The sequence below is a fragment of the Lineus longissimus genome, chromosome 13 (genome assembly GCF_910592395.1).
Source record: "Lineus longissimus chromosome 13, tnLinLong1.2, whole genome shotgun sequence".
NCBI lineage: Eukaryota > Metazoa > Nemertea > Pilidiophora > Heteronemertea > Lineidae > Lineus > Lineus longissimus.
Window position 1 is genome coordinate 9,631,397 of NC_088320.1, and position 14,324 is coordinate 9,645,720.

The following is a 14,324-nucleotide window of genomic DNA, read 5'->3' on the forward strand; positions in this document are numbered from 1 at the left end:
GATCTGGGTGTGGCCCAGTGATAAGGTATCCAGAACTCAAGGCCTTGTAACTGGGAGATGAAAGGTGACCTTAAGTTTGATATCCATTTTCACATCGGGGTTACTGAAGGCCAGTTGGGGTACAAGACCTGTTGTAACTTGAAAAAAAAAAAGTTAGTAAATTATATTCTTGAATGCAATTTATTACAACAGTTTAACATTCATTAGTGTGGTCAATTTTTATAGTTTGATCATGTTGGCAGTATTCTGAGATGCAAATATAAATATATAATATAAATCTGATAACCAGCAAATAAGGTCCACGAAGTTTTCATGACTTTTAAAAATCATGCAAGCCCCTCCGAAAAGCAGACCTAGACCCTACAGTACAGGATTGGACTTCAGCAAGCTGCCTCTAGTGCAAGTATCAACTCCCCCCACCCCCCTTACTAAGGGTCCGAAATCCATACCTCATCATTAAAATGCCAAAACAGTTCGTCAGAGCAGCGACAACTGAAAACCATGCAACATGTACAAAGTAACCAATACACAAGATTTCGAAATACTATCACCACAAGTATTGGAAAGATTGTCAGAATCAACAACCAATCATGGGGAGTGTAAAGATACACGTTGTTACTTGCATATGCATGTAGGATTCAACATTTTGGACAGATCAAGAAGAATCTATTAATCATTGCTTGGATTGGAATATTTGCACAATATTGATGATGCAGAGAATCACATCTGTCCCACGCTCTAACTCCTTTGTCGCTGTCCTTAGGAGCTGTCGAACTGGTGGTGTCAGCCACGTTGAAATTCCCGCCGGTGACGTTGAATCACATGATCTTCGATTAATACATCTATACTATAATGCGCGTTGTGGCCGCTATTTAGGAGGCGATTTTTGTTTCAAAATTGGGCTTTGGAAATGCGTCGAATTCTTGCAACCTTTGGCTTCGTAGGTCTGGATCATATGTAAGAGTGTCACTGAGGGTGTCATACGTCGAATATCTTCGTGGTTTTAGAATAAATAACAACTTTTCAGAGAGCACGTCGACTGGAGAGCTCCGCTCATTCTCAAAAGCATACACAAACTTCACGCATATTCTCCCTGCCACATCAGTATTAGCTTCCAGCACGTATGTAGTGCTATACAACCTGGTCCATGGTGCAGGGTATTAGCAGGGAGATTAATGATTAGCCTGTTCTATTTTAGTTCTATTCGAGAAACACTGACCTGAGTGATAAGGCAAATTCTGGAGAGTGGCCTACCGGAACACGCAGTCAGGGTATCAATAAACAGTTATGCCCGGATGGACAAAATATGTACAGTGGCCAGCGCTTGCTCTTTGTTTTATTCTTTACTGACTGATGTTGTCAGTTTGAATTGCGTTCTGCATCTCTCCATGCGCCTGGCTTTGGTCCGACAGTGGCATTGGGTACGGGAGTGGGTAGGTGATATGCCTAATATGTGAGGGCCTTATTTGGAACAGGACCTGCTGTCACTGGTCTCAATGCATTGTGCAAAATAGCGTACTCCAATCAATCTATTGGGGGTTGCATGTAGATAGCAGCAATAAGTCCCTAAATGCAGTTAATTTCGTTTTTAACCTTTAATAAAACTTCAGTAACGTTAGTAATTTAATGTAGCTCAATCATCGTGCCCATTTAACTAATGTATATTACATTTCAACTTTGCCCGCTCCATGGGTATATGCTAGTGATTATTAATGATGGTCCCTGGCGCTTTTGGTAATTAGCCTCTACCATTTATAGATACGTAAACATAGCCGCTATGACACCTCCTTGAAACACTCTTGATCTAGCCTCACCCGTCATGGAACGTTGATATCAGCGCGATGACGTCAGAATGTGAAGACTTAATGACGTGGCAGTGTTGTCTCGATTGATTTTCTCTTGTATTTTACCTTGTATTGACTTTGACTTGATGCACCGACGTGTATGGTGGGCGGGAGGGCACATTAATCAGAATATATCGGCCGATTAATTACTTGCGCTGCAAAGGCCTCCCGCAAATGATGCGCCGCAACAATGCCCCGCTAAAAACACGCCGAAAAAGAATGCGCCGTAAAAATCTCGCCGCGTGACCCAATTTAAACCAATCAGGAGTCAAGGACGGTTTGAATTTTGCGTCTGAGGTATTTTCGCGGGAGTCTTCAGCACGACTTGCGGGGGGACTTATGCAAATTTCGCGGGAGACCGGCGAGATTTTTACGGCGCATTCTTTTTCGGCGTGTTTTTAGCGGGGCATTGTTGCGGCGCATCATTTGCGGGAGGCCTTTGCGGCGCAAGTAATTAATCGGCCGATATATTCTGATTAATGTCCCCTCCCGCCTACCATAGACGTGTGCCATTGCAGGATCGCAACTCTGATGGGAGGACGCAGATTCGGTCATTGCACGACGACCGGACAAAGAAGAAGCATGATAAACAGGCAAAATGTGGGAATGTCAGGCGGGCATTATTCCTACATCATTCACGCGAATGTCAGGTTGATATTCACTGAATGATGTCAGGCCCGACATCACTGTTGCAAAATGTTGACCCGACATTACTCTTTTGCCAAGCCCAAGCTCTTTTGCCAAGCCCAACCCCAAGCCAAGCACCTGAATGATGATGCAATTAAACCCCCAAATTCAACTGATAGGGTAACCATAAAAGCCCAGAGTAAATAATTAAATGACTTGCTATAAAGGAAAGCCTACGACAAATGTATCAACATTTCTACGGAAAATCTATATAGAATATGTGAAAAATCGACATAGAAATTATATGTAAATTTTGTTTTTACCGTTTTTCTATAATAGTTTTGGTGAAGAAATTTCTACATAGATTTTTCAAAGATTCTATATAGAAATGTTTGCCTGAATTCAAGACAGAAAACGCTGAATACGAATATGAATCGCACTACACGGGAACCTCCCTTGGCGGACACCTCTCAATTAAGAAACATCACCCTATTTAGGACACTAGATTTGGTCCCAAATTGGTTGTTTCTAGTCAGTTTGACATCTCTAATCAGGAATCTCTATATTAAGAACAGCACTTGTCAGTTTCCAGGGTGTCCTCCAAAGGAGGGTCTACTGTATTACCGCCATCTTGACATTTGCATTCACTTGGCAGTGGCTCCCTCAAAGGTGGTGTGGTGTTTTTAAATAGTACAGCGTGGTATTCTTTATTTTGATCAATATCATCATCTCTCTTTCAGATATGAGAGCAACAGGCGAAATGATGATTCACGTGACAGCGAAAGACATCATCTGCCCCCTGTCGCCAGACGAAGGAATTTAAGTCGAGGATTCAGCGAGCCTGACGTTAGAGAAAGAAAACCCATTGAATCAGCTGAAGAGTTTAGACTTCCCGACATTCATAGCGTTGACTTGAATTTCCATGACAACAGCAGAGCAAGAGTTCACGTGAAAGACATCGAGATCCATACAGCGAGGTTTTAATTGTGTCAACGGAATGTGGCCCTGTTTCTTTTGAAGCAATGCCAACCAAGTGCTTTCGAGACAGTGACCCACCACACCGAATCCGGTGGTAAGTCGCCAGGCCTAAAGTATCAAGTAATCATCGGCAATGTTAAATTCCGTAACCTTTGGTCAACTTTCAGATTATGACATAAAAAGCTTCATAAACCCCTAAAATATGAATTTTAAAACACGAATTTAGATATACGAACTTATAGACATAAGTTGCTGTTTGAACTTTGTTATTTTCTCACAATAAAAAATATCTCAGGAACCACAAAAGATACAAAAATAGGAGTGGTATCAAAAAAGCGTATTCCCTAAACAAGATGAACAAGAAGACATTGTGAATGTCATATGGTTCCCACGTAGTTATATTCAATAACAACAAGACCAGCTTCGGTTGTCCCTGTAATCTGAGAGAAGTACAAGACAATAGCATGTTTTTACAGTGTGTCCCACTATGTTTGTTAGGTATAGCATCTGGATGGCCTTGATTTACCAGTGGTGGTAGTGTTGAGGGGGGGGGGGGGGCCCGAGGGAAATTAAAAGTACTTGTCCATTGGCAACCAGGAATATGCTTGTTTTGAACACAAGATTTCCATAAGGGCAGCAAAGTTGGTGTTGATTTCATCATCAATGCTTTGAATTTTAAGTAACTGAATTTTAACTGACAAAATGGGTAGGCCTAATTGATGAACAAAGCAAAGTTAATGCTCTTATGATAAGTTCCACTCTATTGGCAGGGTTGACAAACCTGGGGGTACGACATGTTTCCAGAGCTGTAGCTGTTGAGGGAGATAAGATATGAAGGCGTGACGGACGGACACACACACACACACACGCACACACAGACACCATGACCAGAAACAATATGGTTCCCGATCTTACTGGATCGGGAACCATAATAATATGTAAATAACTCCATAGTGGCCTTAGTGCGACTTACGACCCACTGCGGAGTAGTGGGTCACCAATTACTGTGATACTGGCTGATTGAGGAGAACAATAAGAAAACCAAACGAGTGTGTTTTTTGAGTGGAAATATAACATGAGAGATTGTATTGGCCTGGAAACCCAAGAGACAGCAGGTCGAGTGTGTTTCCGGGCCAAGACAACCACGAATGTGATGTCGTCACTTGGTATAAATTTCTGCCACAATTTATATCAGATTTTATTTTGATATGGGTTTTCGCAAAACCTCGATGACGTCGTGGCATGTGATAAAAGACAATTATGAGAGGTCTCAGAAGAGATTTTCAGTGGGATGTTGTTCAAAGTATTGAACTGCAGCCCCTCTGGACATGCTGGATGATGGGCGGGCTACTTTACTATAATTCAGCAACAAACTCTGCATCTACCATCTTCGTACCAATATTGGGTTGAAAGTAATATTTTCTTTTTAACATTTCGTTACTAGATGATTATATTATTCAATTTAGTGGCTCTTTTATCGTTTCATACATTAGCGAAATCCTTTGATCCATGCATCATATTGATATGATGATTTCTCACAGAAATGACTGAAAACAGATGACAGGCTTCGAAACGAAACCAGCACTCGGATTGGAATATGAATGAGGACTTGTACAGTTTCAACACGATGAGGCCCGGTCCGTCTCTTTGGATGATTGCCCTAAACATTTTCTGGCATGATCGACGTGGTAGAGATGCACCGATCCTGTATTATGAGATGTTTGGTTCGGGAGCTATTGAATCAGCTGGATTTTTCGGGAAGTGTAGGATGTTTTGCCATTTTTTTGGATTTTTGCTGTTACATTTTCTTCGTATTAGTCTTGACCCAGATCAATTTTAGATATAATGATGTGTGATAGGGTGATGTGTGATAGGGTAGATATGGATATGTTATGGGCTTGTAGTAATAATCATCTAAGGTGATCTTCGAACGTGCTAGTAAAACGTTTAACCTCGTCTATTAATTTAGGAACATTCGTGCGACGTTCTATTATCTGAATAAAAACTTTCAAGAGTTTTGTTTTTAAATGTGCTATGAAATACGAAGTATTGTAAAAAAAGCCCAGATGACTGATCTAGTCTTATTGATTTGGCGATGTCCAGATCACACCTGTTGATCAGCTTCAGATCTCTGGAACAAACTTCCGCCTCTCAATTCGAGAGCGGGGGTTTGTCCGCCTTGAAGAAACTCGGCCCCGAAGTTGATTGGGGCTCTCCCAGATTTGCTGAGCAACACGAACAAAAAGGATGCTACATACAGCAAGACGTCACATTGTAGACCCATATATCAAGGCAGCGCCTTACTAATGCATCGGTCCACATGAGAGGATCAACGCATAGAGGGTGTAACTGCCGCTCCTCGATTTGCCCCCGTGCTGACTGTACTGAGTAGAAGTTACGACGTAATTCGTTAAATCGTTTTATTAGTCGATACCACTCGTGGAATCTACAAAGACAAAGAGTTGCAGACAACATAAGTTTTGAACAACAACATAGACAAGAATACAGACAATAAAAGGGTTAAACCCTGAGTAGCCGTTATGAAAATGATGCAAACATGCATCTACATACTAGCAACGCAGGATGTGACAGGATGTGCCTATGAAGACACATTCAAACTATTTGAAATGCTGTATGCCAGACGGTGGCGCCATCTTATAACACCTCATGGCAGGTCACGTGACCGCGCCCCTTTGGGCGTGAAGTGGGTGTGTGGAGTTTCCCATATAAGTACATGGAGGCCTATCAGATAAAAACACACTTTTTGCCAAAAACATCGCTCCTACGAACTAGGCTCTTACAAGACCAGATCAATAAATCATCAAGAATAGTTTGAGCCCATGCAAGTGACCGTAAAGGGTGTAATTAACACTTTTATAGAAGGGAAAGGACAGGGCGGAACCTCGCCAAAACACGTTCTACCAACAAATCTGAGGGTCCGCACAAAAGGGTCGATTTTTGACATAATAACAAGTGACGTCCTTACTGGACCAGTTGCAGGCAATCTGGGCATCATAATCTTTGGTTTTGACTAGTTTTTATAAACTTACCACTTTAGGGGGCTTTAATATTATATAAGTTTTGACAAATCGAGAAGCGACAGTCTTTCTGACAAATCGTAGATGGCAAAAGCACTGCGCATGCCCAGACCAGTTTCCTCATCCGCTGACAAGGAAGCGCGCCAAATTTGAAAACGTAAACTAACCAAGCCTTTACTAGGCACACTTACATGGCTTTCCAAATTACTCTTGGTAATTTAAACCTTTTAAAATAAACTTGGCAAACTGCCAACATTTACTAAACTCAGCTAAATCAATGAACCTGGCAAATCGCCAAAATATTCACTATATCAAATACCAAGTATGACAATGCTAATCATACTGCTAACGGAGGTGTTCATTTTGCACATAAAATTAAAAACCACTGGTTGACAAATCACAACCAGATTTCAAAATGTTCAATGAGCTTTCACCTTAACTGGCCTTCAAATCATTATGAAAACTCTTATTTCACATAGAACCAAACACACCGTAGTCCACGGCTGCATGAAAAGGAGACAGCATACCCAGTGAGTTCACAATTCTACAAAGAATCTACCAAATTTAGCATAACAACCCAAATGCACAAAGTGGTGCTCCAACATCCAGTAAATCAGACAGGAGGATGGTCTGTAACTCACTGAGGCTACTATTTCCAGACAAGATGAGTTGGAGAAGTCTCTCCTTATCTCAAAGTCAATTTCAAGACCTTCATAATTAAGACAGTTCAAGTTTAGACTTTCAAAGTTAGTCAGTTTGATGACTATCCAATGTTTGTAAACAATAAGGAACACTAGCGATCACTGCGATGGTCCTTCCGTCTTAATAGAATCAGTGTCTGGCGAAACTAAACAATTTTCACAATATTAGTATTTCACTTTCACCGGTGCTGCGAAGTGACTATGTAATGGGGAGAGGTTACTAGCACTTCACCCACATATTACGATAGAGTAGTGCACTGACACAGACACGTATTTTGAAGACGACTTCAGATCGATTTGAAGACAACGTAACTGGCTCTTCGACCGGGAATTACTCGGGTTGATCAGCAGGTCCTTTTGGCTGATTGACGGATTTCTGTGGATCGGATTCAAGGAAAAGGACGAGTTTCTGAATAGGTCTCTCAAGATAGGTGGTCTGTTGTAATGGTTTTCCGTTGTTGTCCAAGGATCGATTTCCGACAGCGAGGCGGACTGTTCTAACGACCTGATCCTCATCAACGAAGACTTTGTTGATTCTGGCCAGTTTCCACTGGTTTCTTGGCAGATCATCATCCTTCACGATAACAACGTCCCCAATGACGAAATCACGCTCTTTTCGGTTCCATTTCTGTCTTGGCTGTAGTCTGTTTAGGTAGTCTCTGCGCCACTTGGTCCAAAATTCGTTCGCCAGATGTTGCACTCGGCGCCAACGCTTCTTCAGAAACAAGTCTTCTCGTGGGAAGTCTCCAGGCGGTGGAATTACCACCCGTGACTTCATAGTCAGTAGCTGATTCGGACAGAGTGGCATCAAGGAGTCTGGATCCTCCAGGTCGTCTGTAGTCAGTGGCCTACCATTGATTATAGCCATGACTTCATACATGTACGTTTGCAGCGATTCATTGTCAAGTTGTGTTCCAGATTTCAGCAGAATTGTAGACAGTATGGATCTGATGCATGGTACGAATCTGGCGTTCCCAGACTCCCCCGTGGTGACTGGCATATGGGACATTCATCCTGAACTCGAGATTGCATTCCTGTTTCAGGAGAAACTGTTGGACTTTGTCAAAATCCATCTCAGACCATGCATTCTGTAGTTCGTTTCTTGCGCCGACGAAATTTGTTCCTCTGTCACATCGTAGAAGGGAGATTGGTCCTCTAATGGCAATCAATCGACGAAGTGCGTTGATAAAGGCATCGGTGGTCATATCGGTGACTGTTTCAATATGTACAGCTCTCATTGAAAGACAAGTGAAGACTATGCCATATCTCTTGACTGTTGTTTTCCTGCCAATCGTGACGCCGACATAGAATGGTCCGAAGGCATCTGCACCAACAAAGCTGAACGGTGGACTTGACTCAAGGCGATCTTTGGGAAGGTCTGCCATCATCTGCTGTTGGAGTGGTCTGCGTAGTCGTCTACAGGTAATACACTTTCCAATAAAGCTGCCTACTGCCTTCCTGCATCCAATCATCCAGTACCCCTCTTCTCTAACTGAGCTGACTGTGAATCCGCGGCCACCATGAAGTACCTTTTCATGACAGTGTCTCAGAATCAAGGTTGTGACGTAGGATGATTTGGGCAGGACGACTGGATGCCTCAAATTTGATGGAATATCAGCTCTTCTTAAGCGACCTCCGACTCTTAACACGCCGTCTTCATCCAGGAAAGGACCCAGACGATAAATTGCAGATGTTCCTTTGATCTGTAGTTTTCTTCCTTTGGCTTGGTCATCTTTTTCTGTCTTCTCCACTTTCAGCTTTCTGAGAACTGCGATGTCTTTGCTGAAATTCTCTTGTTGGACTGCTTTGCATATTTCTAACTCTGCTTTCCTGAGGTCCTCAACTTTCAATGGGCCGACCATAACAGCTTTCCCTTGGGCTTTACGTCTCAGATTATCTCTGTATCTGATGATTATCGCAATAGACCTCCTCGCCTTCTCCCAGGTGGAATATGCCTTTAGGTTTTCTGTCTCAAAGGCCGTTTTTTCTGCTTGAACTGCTAGGCTGGTAACTGTCTTCACTTCTGGGTCATCTGGTGATAGCTCTGGTATCTCTTTACTAGCTTGGGCTGGAATCTCGGGTTCCCAAAGGAATGTTGGACCTTTTAGCCACATGGAGCCTGTGATGAACTTTTCAACTGTCATCCCCCTGGAAGCTTCATCAGCTGGGTTGTCCTGACCTCTGACATGTTTCCATTGGCTTGGCTCACTGCTATCCCTGATCTGCTGGACTCTGTTGCTGACAAATACGTGAAAGCGTCTTGCTTCATTCTGTATGTAGCCCAATGTTACTTTACTATCCGTCCACAAGGTTTCTTCATCAATCTCAAGACTCAGTTCCCTCCGTAGTGTTGCTGCGACTTTTGCTGACAAGACTGCGGCGGTGAGCTCTAGGCGGGGTATCGTGACAGGACGTAATGGAGCTACTCTTGCTTTTCCCATAATGAGGCTGCAGTGTATCTGACCCTGGCTGTTGATCATTCTGGCATAAGAACACTGACCATAGGCGAACTGTGAGGCATCTGAAAAGTGATGAATGATGACTGACTTAGCTTCTCCAAAATCTGCTGGCTTTATGCATCGGGGTATTCTCAGCTTTTCCAAAGAGTGCAGCTCCTCTCTCCAATTCTCCCACTTGTCTTGTAGTTCTTTTGGTAGAGGGCTGTCCCAATCCAGGTTGAGGGAGCAGAGTTCTTGTAAGATGAGTCGTCCCACAAGGAGTACTGGAGATATCAATCCTAAGGGGTCGTAAATTGTGCCGATAGTTGACAGGATCCCACGTCTCGTCACTGGCCGTGCCTTTAGCGTTATCTTGAACTGGAACTGGTCTGATGATATACTCCAATACATTCCTAAGACTTGGTCTTTGTTTTGACCAACGTGTGGCACCAGCTGTAGATCACTGTCTTTGATAGCTCTGTTTTCTTCATCGATGGTAAGCAGCACCTTTTCAGAGTTTGATGCAAATTTATGGAGTCTCAACTTCCCTTCTGAACAGAGTCCTACTAGATCAATAGCTTCATCTTCTGCGGGAACAGACTTTAACCCATCATCACAGTAGAAATCTTCTCTGACAAAGTTAGCAGCTTCACTCCCGTACTTTTCTTCATAATCTGTGGCGATCCTTTTCAGGCCAAAGTTGCATACTGATGGACTTGAGGTGGCTCCAAACAGTTGTACGGACATCAAATGGTCTACTGGCTCCTTATCAGTGTCACCATCTGGCCACCACAAAAATCTCAAATAGTCTCTACAATCTGGGTTGACTTTAAATTGGTGAAACATCTGTTCAACATCACATGTTATTGCGATCTTCTCTTTCCTGAATCGACAGAGTATACCCAGTAAAGAGTTCGTCAAATCTGGGCCTGGAAGCAGGTACTGATTGAGCGAGTGTCCCATGTATTCAGCTCGGCAATCAAATACAACCCGTATTTTTTCCGGCTTCTTAGGGTGAAAAACTCCGAAGTGGGGTAGGTACCAATGTTGTCCTGCTAGCGGTGGTTGGGGTGCCAATTCTGCATCTCCACGGTCGATTATCTTCTGCATAAAGTCAACGTACTTTCTCCTGTATTCTGGATCCCTGTTTAACTTGGTTTTTAGATTGTTTAGCCTTTTCAAACAATATCGTCTGTTCTCTGGGAGCTCCTTTGGCTTGCCGTTCCGAAAAGGCAGGGGTGCCTCATAATGCCCATCCGGTCTTTGGTGCATCTCTCTGGTCAATATGTGAACGAATCTTCTGTCTTCAATTGATTCTTGGCTGCCGGTATCCTCAGTGTCCTTGAAATCTGCCTCCAGCGTTGTAAGAACCTCTTTGATTGTGACGTTAGAGATAACCAAATCCCTTTTTATGGTCTTCTGTTCAACTGAGGGTATATCGCTGTAAGTTAGAACTTTGTGGCTAACTCCTATTGGGTCGTCGCTGCTTGAGTGATTGTCGATGATACCAATTATTCCCCATCCAAGGTCGGTCTTCTGTGCAAAGGGATCAGTAGGCTCGACTCCAGAGATAACTTTTCGAGGGTTGAGGGCTTTGGGACAGTCATAACCTATCAATATCCCAACATCGCAGTCCTGGATAGCTGGCAGCTCCTTGGCAATGGGTCTTAGATGAGGCCACTTCTCGGCCATTGCCGGTGTCGGTATGTGCGATCTCTTGGCTGGCATTACCTCTCTAGTGAAAGACGGAGGTAGTGAGAGTCTTTCTTCAGAATCCGATGTTAATCCTCTAACTAACAAATTTTTCACCTTAACAGTCTCTATCAGATTGTTTTGAGCACTCACTGTGGACAGTTTTAGCTTAGTGATGGTCCCATCAACACTAAGTTCCTGTCGAAGGCTTTCCAGGATGAACGTTGTGTCGGACTGTGTATCTAACATAGCGTAGGTCATAATCTCTGAGTGGGGATGATCTTTGTGTGACAACCAGACTGGGACGATCATCGAGCTCTTGCATCCTACCGCTACATTGGTCCGACTCCTCCGGTTGAAGGCCGTTTCCACATCTTTTCTGTCGGTGGTCTTGGTAGATTTCTCGTCAGCTTTCTCCAGATTCCTGGTCGTCTTTGCCGGTTCAGATCTCTCCATATGCAACAAAGTCGGGTGGTTCTTGCTGCAGACTTTACACTGCAGGCGTGTCTTACAGTCCTTTGATCTGTGTCCCTTATGAAGACAGCCCCAGCACAGCGCGTTTGATCGTACAAAGTCCTGTCTCTCCTTAAGGGGTTTGGATGATAACTGGGGGCATGTCTGTACTAAATGACTGTCCTCACAATAGAAGCATTTCCTTTCTTTCGTCTCTGTTGCGAAGGATCTGGTAGCTGGGGCCTTTTTACGCCACGATTGTTTCTCCTTGGTGCCAAGTTGAGCAGACATCTCACTCCCAGGACGACTTTCTTTTTTCTTAACAGCCTGGACACTAGTTACAGGGTCACAAGCAAGTTCTGCCTCTTGTTCGATAAAGGTAACGAAGTAATGAAAAGGTGGATGGCAACAAACAGTCTGTTTATAGGTGGACGCGGTTCTGTTCCATCGATTGATTAGCCAGTCGGGGAGTTTTCTCAGGATCTTTTGGTTTTCACGTTCGTCATCTAGAATGTTCAGGTTTCCCTTTGTTCCGACTTTCATGGCGGCCAGACACTGCCTCAGAAAATCCGAAAACTTCCTAAGTGCCTTCCCGTCTCGTGATGGTACATCGGGCCATTGATCTAACTTGTCCCTGAAGGCATTGGCTATGATGAATGGATCCCCGTAACGTTTCTCCAATCGCATCCATGCCTGGTTGTATGAATCTTCATCGGCGACAGTCAGGTAGCCGTCCACAACTTCTTTTACCGACTTAGACAAGTATCGCTTCAGATAGTGGATTTTCTCGGGTGCACTAATATTCTTTCTCTCAATAAGATTACAGTACGCCGCCTTCCAGGAGGGGAATGAAAGTGGATCTCCAGAAAACACGCCAGGCTCTGGTGGTGGTAGGCGTGACAGATTGACCTGATCAACCAAGTGTGAAATCAGGTTGGCCACGTCTGACGTGGCGGGTTCACATGCAGTCGCATTCCTTTTTGGAAGTACAGAGTTATCCTTTGGGTTATCAGGACTGTCATTAGATTTAGCATTGACGTTTTCATCGTAATCTTTAACAGTGTCCACAGACTGCTTTTCTTCTTTCTTATTTGTAACACTAACAGTGTCCTTAGATTGCATGTTCTTTTGCTTCAAAGTTGCCAAGGCATCGGACAGTTTCTTAGTCAGATAATAGTTAAGTTCTTCTATATCCTGATATTTCTGCACATAGGATTCATTCTCTTTGCCTTGTAGATCGTAAAGTTCTTCTAACTTTCTGAATGCTTTCTCCAGCGTCGTGAATGCATCGAATAGAAGATACGTGAACGCTTCATCAAATGCATTTGGATCCTCACAGCTAACACACAACTTCTCCGTGTCAACAGCAACTTTTCTCCAAGTGGAGACATCTTGGCGCAGGGCCCGTTCTTGTTTCTGGATGAACTTGCTTACGTCTTTATCACCCATCATGAAGTATCACGTTCGACGAATCATTCCGCGAAGTGATTCCACTGTAACTGCCGCTCCTCGATTTGCCCCCGTGCTGACCGTACTGAGTAGAAGTTACGACGTAATTCGTTAAATCTTTTTATTAGTCGATACCACTCGTTGAATCTACAAAGACAAAGAGTTGCAGACAACATAAGTTTTGAACAACAACATAGACAAGAATACAGACAATAAAAGGGTTAAACCCTGAGTAGCCGTTATGAAAATGATGCAAACATGCATCTACATACTAGTAAGACAGGATGTGACAGGATGTGCCTATGAAGACACATTCATGGCGTCATCTTATAACACCTCGTGGCAGGTCACGTGACCGCGCACCTTTGGGCGTGAAGTGGGTGTGTGGGGTTTCCCATATAAGTACATGGAGGCCTATCAGATAAAAACACACGTTTTGCCAAAAACATCGCTCCTACGAACTAGGGTCTTACAAGACAATATCAATAGATCATCAAGAATAGTTTGAGCCCATGCAAGTGACCGTAAAGGGTGTAATTAACACTTTTATAGAAGGGAAAGGACAGGGCGGAACCTCGCCAAAACACGTTCTACCAACAAATCTGAGGGTCCGCACAAAAGGGTCGAATTTTGACATAATAACAAGTGACGTCCTTACTGGACCAGTTGCAGGCAATCTGGGCATCATAATCTTTGGTTTTGACTAGTTTTTATAAACTTACCACTTTAGGGGGCTTTAATATTATATAAGTTTTGACAAATCGAGAGGCGACAGTCTTTCTGACAAATCGTAGATGGCAAAAGCACTGCGCATGCCCAGACCAGCTTCTTCATCCGCTGACAAGGAAGCGCGCCAAATTTGAAAACGTAAACTAACCAAGCCTTTACTAGGCACACTTACAGAGGGCTAACTCGGGTCTAATTGGAGTCAACATCAGATTAGCGTGGTACAAAGTAGGTCCCACGGTGATGTCACATCACGTGACCGTGAACCATACTATAGCTGTGCATGTGACGTACCACTGTGGAGTAGTAGGAATAAACCGCATGGAAAAATGGGGGGGGGGGCTCACTTTTTAAAGCATGGGCTGAGATCACGTGGTT

At 43.5% G+C, this 14,324-nt stretch overlaps 2 protein-coding genes across 8 annotated transcripts in view; one reads left to right on the forward strand and one right to left on the reverse strand.

The window, feature by feature from the left end:
- The window catches only part of LOC135498237 (uncharacterized), a 66,888-nt gene extending 61,412 nt beyond the window's left edge, over positions 1-5,476 (forward strand). For 6 of the 7 annotated variants that reach the window (XM_064788451.1, XM_064788454.1, XM_064788455.1 and 3 more), the window contains one exon: positions 3,212-5,476. In XM_064788451.1, coding sequence (XP_064644521.1) covers positions 3,212-3,455 — 244 coding nt within the window. In that variant the 3' untranslated portion in view covers positions 3,456-5,476. The remainder of the gene's footprint in view (positions 1-3,211) is intronic. The other variant, XR_010449028.1, reaches the window with a different exon arrangement.
- A 2,614-nt stretch (positions 5,477-8,090) lies between these two features.
- LOC135498401 (uncharacterized) lies at positions 8,091-13,220 on the reverse strand. Its single transcript, XM_064788657.1, has one exon. The coding sequence runs from the start codon at positions 13,218-13,220 to the stop codon at positions 8,091-8,093; it is 5,130 nt and encodes a 1,709-aa protein (XP_064644727.1).
- Between the last annotated feature and the right edge of the window lie 1,104 nt (positions 13,221-14,324).

Coding starts and splice junctions, on each gene's coding strand:
- LOC135498401 (XM_064788657.1), bottom strand. CDS start 13,220: ATGGGTGATAAAGACGTAAGCAAGTTCATCCAGAAACAAGAACGGGCC.